At 34.3% G+C, this 12,123-nt stretch overlaps 1 protein-coding gene across 1 annotated transcript; it reads right to left on the reverse strand.

Moving 5' to 3' along the window:
* Positions 1-6,253: 6,253 nt before the first annotated feature.
* Positions 6,254-11,448, reverse strand: LOC143912379 (uncharacterized). Its single transcript, XM_077431659.1, has 4 exons — positions 11,190-11,448; positions 10,392-11,030; positions 10,056-10,280; positions 6,254-6,366 (listed from the first exon to the last, which is right to left on the reverse strand). Exons 1-4 carry the CDS (start codon positions 11,446-11,448, stop codon positions 6,254-6,256), a joined length of 1,236 nt encoding a protein of 411 aa, XP_077287785.1.
* Between the last annotated feature and the right edge of the window lie 675 nt (positions 11,449-12,123).

Raw genomic sequence — 12,123 nt, forward strand, 5'->3', positions numbered from 1 at the left:
TTAAATTAATATTTTATATGTAAAACAATGTTTTGATGTATGTTTATGTTACAGTCGAAGTGTATTTTCAGTTGTAATATTTTCCAACTGGAATTCATATTCGAATATATACAATTCTACTCGTAAATTATACATGTAGATCTACGAGTGCAAAAAACTTTCAACGATGTACGCCAGTTGTAATATAACAGTTGAGTTTTGACAGCTCCGATGTTATTACGAATGCTTTAGAATTCAATAATGTGTTAATATTTATTAGGTAATACGAATAAAGGTAATGAGTACCGTATTACGATAACTCTATGAATATGTTCAAAACAAAAAATGCCACTTTCCAACTCAATTTACTAGTCGAGTAACGTTTTCACGACAATCGAACTCTCTATCTTACCTGGTACCAACTTTTAGTTGAACTGTGTTTTCAGTTGTAATATATTTTGACCAGTTGGAATGTAATTTGTCATATGAATCAACTAACGTGGGTTAGACGGAATATATTACAACAGGAAATACACTTCAACTATAACAAATATCTACTGTATTCGTTGTGGTGTATGAAATTCGAAGCTATCTCTCGTATAGTAATAATATTATATTAGTATCACCGAAGAAAGAAAGAATGACACTTTGTAACAATAGTAATTAAGGTTCCTTTATACCGGTACAGCTCAAACCCGCAACTGCACGTAGACCGCAGAAAAATATTCTTTAGTACATTCTATATGGACACATTCACATCTTCCGTAATGTGTACGTAGCGTATCGAAATAGTAGTAACCGACACGATCTATACATATTAGCCAGCAGTTTGGCTTAGTGATAGCGTATATATTTAGCATCACTGAGGTCATAGGTTCGAGTCCTCGCCACTGCTGGTTAGATTTGGGGGTTTTGTGACTCCAAATCGATCGTTTCTCTATCAGAGTTTGCCAATTTTATCTGATCATTGCTGAAACGGTTCCTGAAAATTGGTATTAAAATCTAATCCTGTTGTCACAAAAATCTGCCTGTGTATAATTTGTATTAATTATACACAGTAATCTGAAATCTATAGATATCTCTATCGACATCTCTATAATTTCGTATTTATTGTATGTATAAAAATTGTATACAAAAAAAAAAAAAAAATCTAAAAATAATCCATAGATGTCACTATGATTATTATTTCTGATTAATTGTTATATTCTAAATATTCTGATTGTATATGTATGTATTACTGTATTTCTGATTTCTGATTGTTTATGTATTTCATTAACGTACACCCGTCACATTGGAGCAAATCTGTAATGGCGAGTGTGTATTGATTTGTGACAATAAAAATAAAATAAAAAATAAAAAATATCATGCAGCCATGCATTTCATCGAAACGTATCAATCAGAACCGGATTTCCTTGGCCACTGTGGAAATATTCACACATGAAGTGAAGTCATGGTGGCGAGTGCACCTATAATAACCATAATGTTTTAATAATCGTCATATTGTGACAATATTGACTCGACGATACAAGCAATATTACGCCATATTGTTGCACTTTGTAATGTACATATGAATAAGTAAGCCGGTTTTGCCTTGCACTCATACGAAACAAGTATGAACGTGCCGAAAACGGGCGGTGCTGTATAGAATGTATAGAAGTAATCTTTTTCGTGCAGCGCTGTTCCGAGCTATTGACGTGCAGTGCTGGATATTATAAACGGACCCTTTTATATGTGATTCATAGCAGTCCGCAATATTGCGTCAAATCTATTGAATTTTTTTATGAAGACCATATAAATGAAGCCATTGTTCTTAGCAATGATAAAATGTGTGTTTAAATGATTAAAACAATGATAAAATGTGTAAGTGAATCTCTTTCATACAACAACTACGATACTTAAACTTGCGTTATACCAGGACGTATGTCACAGGTCGCCAAGCGGGCTATTTTTGAGCGAAGTTCATTTTTACAATATTATCCTGTTGGTCCTATTTGTTTCTATAGATGCAGTTGACAGGGGTCTTCAACATAAAATATAATATGTAATTTAATAAATTAAATCAATTATAATGTAAACTATTTCGTGCTAAATATTTTAGATAAGATCACTTGTTTCCTTTTTCTCTTCGTCGGGAAAGTTTATAACCTACTTTTTTAATTAGACTTGTACTTACATTTAACGACATCGGTCCGTCCGTCCATAATTAACATTTTTTCCCGTTTTTAACTATTCGGCTCCTTTGAGAGTATTATTTTTAAATAAAATGAAAACCTCTGCTAGCAGCCAAATGTCTTGCTTAGAGAAAAAAGTAATTAAATAAAATAGCATTCAAAAGTCTCAATTAACGGACATGGCAGGTATTAATCGGTCTCCGTGACGAGCCAGAATGTTAAATTACAGAAAACACAAATATCGGAAGGCAAAGATCGAAAATCGAAATATAAAAAAGAGTGCATGGTAAACGGTACATACTCACGTACATACTCACTTAATTTTCGCGAGCAGGGCACAACAGGAACAAGAGGAACAGGCTTTTCCTCCCGTATTAATGTGCGCGCGTAGAATATGGGAGGAAAAGCCTGTTCCTCTTGTTCCTGTTGTACCCTGCTCGCGCAAATTAAGTGAGTATGTACGTGAGTATGTACCGTTTACCATGCACCCTTTTTTTTTGATCTTTCGACTTAAGATCTTTCGATTTTCGATCTTTGCCTTCCGATATTTGTGTTTTCTGTAATTTAACATTCTGGCTCGTCACGTAGACCCGGTATTAATATACCATAAGTATTCATTACAGCTATTTATTTTAAAAAGATGCGAGAACAATATCAGTTTCTAGACTGGTATTCGACCTTCATTAGTCGAAAAAAAAAAGGTTTACGCCCAAAATATAAACTACGCCCGAAAAATTCGTATCTATTGTGACGACTTTTTTATTTGTGATTAAATACATCTAAATTTTAAAGAAAAGAATTTCTTAAATGTAAGAAGTACACATATTTCATTTGTTATTAATTCATTTTACATCAAGTATTCAAGTTGAACATAAAATAAAGTAACGTATTCATGAAAATAGGATTACTATTTTGTTAATAATAGCACACATAATATAGGTTGATAAAAAGTTTCAAAAAAGTAAGACAAACAAGCATGTATACAAATCTATTGTACATATACATAAAACATTAATTTATAATTCATTTTAGTTTAGGTATTTTTACGTCATGCCAGCCTAAGGGCAAGTGCCCCATACACAATTGCGTGCCAAACACTTGGCTCAAACACACTATGCACTTTCCTACATGCATACATATAAAAACATAAACACATAGATATAGTAAAAATATATACCAAAAGAGTTGACTATAATCTCAATGAAAGATATCTTATATGATACCTTTCGGGTGTCCTATTTCGGCTTATGACACAATATTATAATAAAAGTTTTACGGCAAATTTTCACCCGAAAGTAGTAGTCTTCCATAGTGCCAAATTCGAGTGGTGACTCTGATTTTTTGATATAAAATTTTCTAGTTAACTTGAACGCATCTCAGTTTTACGACTGAGCGCAGTGCTACGGTTATGGCGAGTGCATGGTCGTAAAAAGTGGTTCAACAATGGCGTGATTTTCATCGTGTGTTTGACAGCCTTGGACGAATGGCCCGACAATGATCGCAATAAATGCACACGTGTATAATATAAGTACATATGGACGTTTTTACCGAGGGTGGTGGTCGGTGTGTTGCAAGAATGCAATGAGCTTGGCGCATGCAATTAACATAAAAACGTTTATTACCCACGACCACCGACTAATGGTTCAGCATACGTTACGTCTGATAGCTTTGTTTACAAACTTTTACGGTATTTATTGCGGTCACAGTGCACCTACAATCCGATTAAAAATGCATTTGTTCCGTGCAAACGAGAACCGATCGTAGAAGCTCACGAAGAAGTCGATATATGTACGTACATACATACATATATCCAAAAATGGTATCTCAGATATTTTTTTTACATGATGGTTATTATCCTTGGCTATATCCTAGTGCATTCCTATTAGGGGCGTTAGGCTTCAACTCATTGGAGTCTCGTCGTGTTATGTTTTTGGGAAAGCAATTTTTTAAGCTATTAAATGGGATAGTACACAATCCTCAGGTTCGTAATGAATTAAGGTTTTATGCACCTAGTAAGTTCAGGGACCTGAGGAATCGTGATTTTTTTGTTTCTGCTGTGTCAATATATCCTATATCTAGGGCGATATATCTGTTCAACCACGTTCCTGGTGAAATTAACCTCTTCAATGTATGTAAACTGTGCTAATCTGGTTGAGTCGTTATTGAGCAACGCCAGTGGTTGATTTTATCAATTATAAATGTGAATGATTGTTATTATTATTATGAAGTTATGATTATTTTGATGTTATGCTATATTATTATGCTATTATATTATTATTATGTTGTTACGATTGAATGATTAGCCACAGTTACAGTGATAAAATAAAATATTGTGAATAAAACAATGTATATACAGTATAAATCATCTGGGAAAATGTCTTAAGATTTTATATCGCAGTTTATGATTAAATTTCATGTCAGCTATTTTCTTAAGTGCTGGTAATGTGTCAAGCAAGTACCTATCTGAAAGGAAATAAAACGCATGCGAAAGTGCATCACTCTGTGCACCGGCTGCGTTTTTACCCTTCCATTAAGCGTCTTGAGAACTTTGAGTTGGTATTTTTACAGCAATTAAGATCAAAAGCCTTTCTCAAATAGATTTTCGTTGGAAAATTAAATTGTATTTAGATATTTTAGTATGCAAAAGAATGAAGTGCAAAAAAACATGGGGGTGGTTTGCATTTACTTAAATTACTTTTATGAAATCGTGAAATCATGAAAGATTTATAAAGGTAGATATTTTAGTCTTTTTAAAAAAAATTATAGTGAATTATGATTTCAGTCGTAGCCATGTATTATATTTTAATTTCAAATATGGATTTTGACGACGTAATATAAATTCGCATTTGAGAAATATTACTGTCATTAAAAAACTCAAAAAAAGATTTTACAACGATGTTATGTGTGATATTTAGAGGCACTAATTTTGGATAAGCAATAATAATCAATATTTTGTTATTAAGAAACATAGTCAAAGAAGTATGTAAAACTGCATGCTCGGCAATACGAGAAAATATGGGAAGCGGAATACGTGGGTGAGAAATGTGTAGTTAAGGGTAGTGGATATAGTGGAGAGATGAAAAGATTAAAATGGAAATGGGCGAGTCACATTGCTAGAAGGCAAATAAAAGGTGAATAAAAAAATTGCTAGAATTGTACATATGTATATACAAACTCGACGAAGAAATACACCGAAAAAGTTGGGCAAACGAGTCTAGATAAATTTCAATATATACTACTTATTCATAAAAACAGTAGGTATATGTATAATAAATTCACTGCTAAAAGTTGCTATTGTAAATTAAATTCCCAAGATAATATTATATTATTAAAAGAAATATTATTATAAAAATGGCAAAAAAAGATGGTGTTCTTTGTAAGTTAAGAAATTTAATAGGAATAAAAAGTAAAATATTAATATATAATTGTATTATACGGACTCATACTGTATATTGATTGCGCTACAGTGCTTAATCTATTTAGTGGATTATATATTGATAAACTGCAGAAAGGGCAGAATAGAGCAATGCGTGCAATTTTGAATATGAGGAAACGTAAGAATGTTAGATTAATTGAAATGGTTGGATATTAGAAATAGTCTAAAATTAAGCACTCTAAAATCTGTATATAAGCTAGAAAAGATCTCTTACCCAAATATTTTAATAATCATATAGTTAGGAACAGAGATATACATAATTATAAAACTAGAAATAGGAATAAATTAATTAGGGTACAGTTAATAAAGCAAAAACTGCAGGAGTTGGTTTCCACACAGGTGTTCAAATATACAATGCCCCTTCTGAGAGCATTAGAGGTGCTAGTAACATTGGTGCTTTCTTTAGGGGTGTTAATGGATACCTCTGTGGAAGATGACGTAATTACATATGTAAGTTTAAATACATGCTGTGTTTGGAATTATATTATATTATTTTAGGGTTACACATTATAGTTTTGTTAATTTTGCCAACTATGTAATATTGAAGTTGTTAGTTTTAGTTTAAAATTGTTAATTGTGAAATAATTCATTAACAATTTGCTATTTAATTATGAATAAATAATAAAACCATTATTTTGCAAATATTTACATACATACATATGTACATTCATTCAAACTTATTCGTATATTGACCTAATAATATGTAGTAGTAGTAAGTCCAATTCGCTCGTTCCTTGTGCGAAAAGCTTTGCAGGAGCCTTACGGTTACGGCACCTCCGTCTAATAAAACGTTATTGAACGTAGCGTAATGTGACGTTTTGCGTAACATTGTGACGCAATTGTGCGCGAAGTGCGCTAAATCACGCGCCCGCCCCGGTATTATACATTTGCGAAACGTTTCCAGATTAATTTCGCTGATAGGAAGATTGAATAGTTCTCATTAGGCGTAATGTAACCCGAGACGGGAGAGCCCCTGATAAAGACATTAACCGAAGCCGGAGAAAGTAAAAAGCTTTGGCAGATCTGCCGCTGATTACGGAGCTTTTGATGGACCCGACCTCCCCATAGCCGCCCATTCGACGAACGGGCGAATTTAAATTAATCCGCGACGGCACTTTTCGAATCTGGGCTTTTCGGCAGGGGTGAAAGCGGGCGATGGGGTGGGAGAGGCAGGGGGGGGATCGTAAAACGTTCCTCTATTAAAAAGCTCCCTGAAAAAGCTCGGGTCGTTTTGATATTGCTATGAAAATATTCCTTTATGACATGGCAGTTTGCCGCCGGTCGCTGGTGAGGGACGTTTAATGTCAGGTCCGCGGGCTACGGCGCCGTTTAGATATCCGCGATATGAAATGTTGATTGCCGTGCCGATGGGTTGGGTTGGGGGAGGCTGGGGCTCAAATCACCCCCAGCCCGCCGCTCATAAGGGGATGCTTTATGCGGGTTTTCCCGGCGAGGCGCCTTAAACATATTTTTGCCCGTCGGTATCACGTGAGGATAATCACCGCGCGTGATGATGCGTGGCCGATGTTGGCGGACGATTCGTGTTTGCACAAATTAACCCTTTACCGGTAAATAACAATATGTGGCTATAAAACTGGTTAATTTTAACCCTCGCGGCAAGAGGAAGGCGTTTGAAATATGACCAGTTTGCTCGATTTATACAATATAAATTTTACTCGAAGCTGTCATAATCGTAATCGAATTACGTACATTTACATAGAAGCAGCTCGTATTTCGAATAGCGTCATTTAATACTAAATAGCCGAATTCTGAATTGGCCCGATTGTAAGGCGAGGCTTTTGCACAAAAAAAAGCGTAAATAAAGAAGGCTTATCGTATTTTATTTTATTTTTATTTTTATTTTTACTTTATTCAAACAATCATGCACACTTTTCTAACAGATAGGTGTACTATACATATCAAGTAATTTCAATTATTAGTACATAATTGTTATGTACTAGTGGTTTTACCCAGCTTTGCTCGGTATATGTAATATAAACCGCTTAAACATGGCTAATCTAATAGTAAACAGTCATTTGTTTTTTTTTATTAAATTTATTTGAATCGAAAAAAATAATATAATAATTGAAAAATAATTCCGGAACCGGAACTGAAAAAGGAATCTGGCACCGGTACTGAAAAAAGAATCGGGATCCGGAACTGAAACGGAATCCTGATTCGGAACTGAATAAGGAATCGGGAACCAGAACTGAAAAAGGAATCTGGATCCGGAACTGAAAAAGGAATCGAAAACGATATTGATATCGTTGTCATACAAACATTCATTTGTTCGATAACGTCACGGATTCTACGAACCAAAACTTACATATATACATACATACAAAGTGTGTCTCATGGGTCATGGGATATATTACTCATGGGTCAACAAGATATTTATTTACATATTATATCCATCATCATTTTTTTTTTAAATATGTTTGTTAACATTAAAATTGATACATTGTGTGTGTTCATTGTACAGAAAATTTATTAGGTGACCTACTTTCGTGCAAACTCATATGTATCTTTTAGGAATTTTATATTTTGGGCTATTTTTATTTATAGGTTATTTATTTATACAATATTGGTCACATTTTCCACTTCGGAAAAATAAAAAGAAAAGGTATCTATTAATATATAATGTTGTTGTCTATACATATGTAATATACATAAGCTTATTTCATTTATATCCATCCCTAAACAAACTTTTCCCGAAAGGACAAAACCGTCTAGTTTATATGTATTTATTATGTATCAGACGATGATATTTATTTATTTATTTATTTATTTATTTTAATATACAAGTATACCACAGAGTCTTTACAGGTCACCCCAATATGACACTGTGGCCAGACAATACATAAAAGATCAAATACATAAGAAAAAATAAAACAACAATAATAGAAAAACAAATAAAATAAAACATTTAAAAAATTGTACATAAAAATTAAAAATTGAAAAATTGAGAATTAATAAATTGAAAAATCAAAAATGAAAATAATACACAAAAAAAAAAACACATATATAAATAGTTTAAATTGAATTAAAAGTAAAAAACAGTAAAAATACGGATAGATTATCCGGTGAAATATTGAAAATATCAATGTGATTGCTGACCAAATTCAAGCAGCGTAAGACTCGAGCGATTGGTGAAAAAGCAAGAACATTAGTTCTTGCTTTAATAGTTTGGAACAATGGACGCAATCGATAATCAATGAGGCGAGATGGAACCCAAAATTTCATTTCTTCCAATATAGTTGGGTTGTAAATATCACCTCTTAATAATTTGAAGAAATGACACACAAGATGCATATCCCGCCGATGAGATAGGGAAGTATAGCCAACAGAACCTTGCACAAAAGCACTAGGAAACAGTTGAGGGTAGTATCCAAACTCCCTCATATATAGATAGCGGAGGAACTTCCTTTGAACTCTTTCAATTTTTAGAGAGTGAGTTAATTCACTGGGACTCCATATAATGGCATCAGATTCCAAAATGCTTCGGACCAATGCGTTATAAAGAAGACGCAAAACTCTTAAATTATTGAAATTGTGAGCATTACGTAAAACGAAACCCAGCATCTTTGAAGCTTTATTGCACATATTGGAAATATGGATACCAAACTTCCATCTGCTCTCAAACGTAACGCCAAGGTCTTTTTTGGATAATGTTCTACACAGTGGAGTTCCACCAAGATTATACTGATATAAGGTGGGGTTAGAAGACCGAGAAAAAGACATAATATTGCATTTACTAACGCTAAGAGGTAAATGATTATTAGTCGCCCAGCACCATAAAGAGTTCAAATTACTCTGAAGGACCTCACAGTCAGAAACACTATCAATTTTCATGAATAACTTGAGGTCATCAGCATATAGTAAAAAATTTGAATCTGAAAGTACCGAGCCAATATCATTCACATATATTAGAAACAGTAAAGGTCCCAAATTAGAGCCTTGGGGCACGCCAGAAGATGTGAGGTATACATCAGAGAAATGGCCATCAAAACAAACAAACTGACGACGATTACTTAAATAAGAAGTAAAAAAATCAGTAAGATTATCCGATAGACCAAAATTGGCCAATTTCTTAATAAGTATTGAATGATCAACCTTATCAAAAGCTTTAGCAAAATCGGTATAGATCACATCAACTTGATGCCCTGCATCTAGCGATTTAGTAATGAAGTTTGTGAAAGACAAAAGATTAGTAGTCGTAGAGCGTGCTGAACGAAAACCATGCTGTTGGTCTATGATAAACCGACTGCAATGGTTATAAAGTAATCTCTGCAAAATTATTTCGAATAATTTGGCTGGAGCCGAAACAATGGCTATTGGTCTGTAATTATTAATAAAAGATTTATCGTCATTTTTGTGAATTGGAGTGACTTTGGTGCATTTCCAAGAGTCAGGGAACAGAGAATATTTCAGTGATAAATTATAGATATGAAGCAAGGGATATAACAAACTGGACTTGCATCCCTTTAAAACAAAATCGGGAATAAAGTCAGGACCAAAAGATCTATTAGGTTTCAGCTTCTGGAACCCATACTCCATATCACTGATATTAAATTCAAATACTGACAGAATGAAGGAATGACTTATTTGAAACTTATTATTTGAAGATTGAGTGAATGAGTCTACAAATGCAGATTTAAAATGCTCAGCAAAACCCTTAGCGATATCTTTCGAACCTGAGAACGACTCATCACCATTGAACATCATTGTCAAATTCGAATTGTTATTATGTTTAGAATTTATAAAGTTCCAAAATAATTTTGGGTTTATGGAAATGGAATCTTCACATTTCTTAATGAAGTCAGCGTGACAAATTGAGATCAATTTTTTGGAATGAGAACGCAACTGACAGAATTCAACGTAATCATGTGAGTCCTTAGTGAACTTCCAGCGTTTGTGCAAGTAACATTTACGACTGATGACTACGATTAATTCAGCTGAGAACCAACTAGGAAAAATTCTTCTGGATTTAGGAAATTTTTTGTTAAAGCATTTGTTAAAAGAAGAATGCACAATCCTATTAAATATCTCGACAGCAGCATTCACATCCAAGCACTCGAAAAGATCAATCCACTCCGATTCCAACAAAACAGAATTCAGGCCAGCAAAGTCAACATTATTAAATTTCCAACCATAAAAATCATGATTAACAGAATTACAATTACGATTACTATTGTGCCCAGAATCATTTAACATTAAATGGGAACATGTAGCATCAAAATCAATACTGAGCGTAGGGTGAAACTTATCCTCAGGAACAATAAAACAGGGACTTCTACTGGAATTGCAAATAATATTGGACAACACCAAGTCAAGTTTTCCGCCATAAACATTGCATACATTATTCAAATCTGATAAATTAAAAAGATTGCACATATGCGACAGTTCCATGCTTACATTCTTCAAAGTAACAGTGTTAAAGTCCCCTACAATCAAAATATTTTTACTCTTTAGAAAGTTAAATTCCTCTTGTAATTTATTAAAAAAAACTTCAGAGATCTTATCGTTTTGATTTGGAGGAAAATATACTACACAAATATAGATGGAACACCGCGGAAGATCAACTCGAACCCAAAGATGTTCACCAACTGATTGAAGACGGTGAATTTGTTGAGCAGACCGCACACGATCGGCACGAACAGCCAGTAAAACACCACCTCCTCTGCTGGCCCTATCTCTTCTGAAAACTAAGTATCTATCATCGAATATCTCGAAGTCGCAAACAGATTCATTTAGCCAAGTCTCCGTAAGTGCAATGAAGTCATGATGCTGTACCAGAACAGAAGAAAGGCAATCAACAGTTTTGGAGTTAAGACCCCTAACATTCTGGTACAGCATCGTCATCTTGCGAATCTTGCGCACCCTATTTGTTATAGGGTGCCGGGCTCCGACGAAATTTCCATGGGTTGAAAGCTATACCAGCGGGCCAAAAGTCCGGATTCAAAACACTAGTATAGACAGCTTCGATGACAGATAATTTGAAAGAAGAGTAAGCTTTAGGACCCTTCGAGTTTAATTTTACAGCTATAGCATCACTGGATGGCAATTTCATCTTAACATAATTAGTTAATGAGTCAATGGTGGTGTCCTTGTGAAGATAAAGAACATGAACAAACTTCCTATGTTGTGCTGGCAATAATAGGTTGCTAGTAGAACCGGTACCAGTAAAGAATTGTCGAAAAGGAAGAGATGATGTTCCTGGAGACGAAGATAGTGCGGTGTTCTGTAGAATATTATCAGGTGTAGAAGCAGAAGCAGGAGCACAATAAACAGGAACACAAGCAGATGCTGGAGCAGAAGCTGATGTAAGTGTAGCTGAAGCTGAAGATGGCAGATGTGAAGAAGAAGAAGATAGCGCTGCGACTTGACTGTAAGATTTCGTGGGTTTTATAGGAGAAGGAGGAGAAGCAGAAACAGAAACAGGAGAAGCAGAAACAGTAGCACAACCAGGAGTAGATGCTGAAGCTGAAGCAGATGCAAGTGAAGTTGAAGCTGAAGAATGCGGAGGTGAAGCGGCAG

This window comes from Arctopsyche grandis, chromosome 5 (genome assembly GCF_051622035.1).
Source record: "Arctopsyche grandis isolate Sample6627 chromosome 5, ASM5162203v2, whole genome shotgun sequence".
NCBI lineage: Eukaryota > Metazoa > Arthropoda > Insecta > Trichoptera > Hydropsychidae > Arctopsyche > Arctopsyche grandis.

Bases quoted from the DNA above. Each gene is read 5' to 3' on its own strand.
- LOC143912379 (XM_077431659.1), bottom strand. From the start codon at position 11,448: ATGACGATGCTGTACCAGAATGTTAGGGGTCTTAACTCCAAAACTGTT. The intron at 10,281-10,391 runs GTGAAGATTCCA...AGTCGTTCTCAG, and splicing joins CGCTGACTTCATTAAGAAAT to GTTCGAAAGATATCGCTAAG. The intron at 6,367-10,055 runs GTTTGTTATATC...ACGTTTTATTAG, and splicing joins TTTAAAGGGATGCAAGTCCA to ACGGAGGTGCCGTAACCGTA.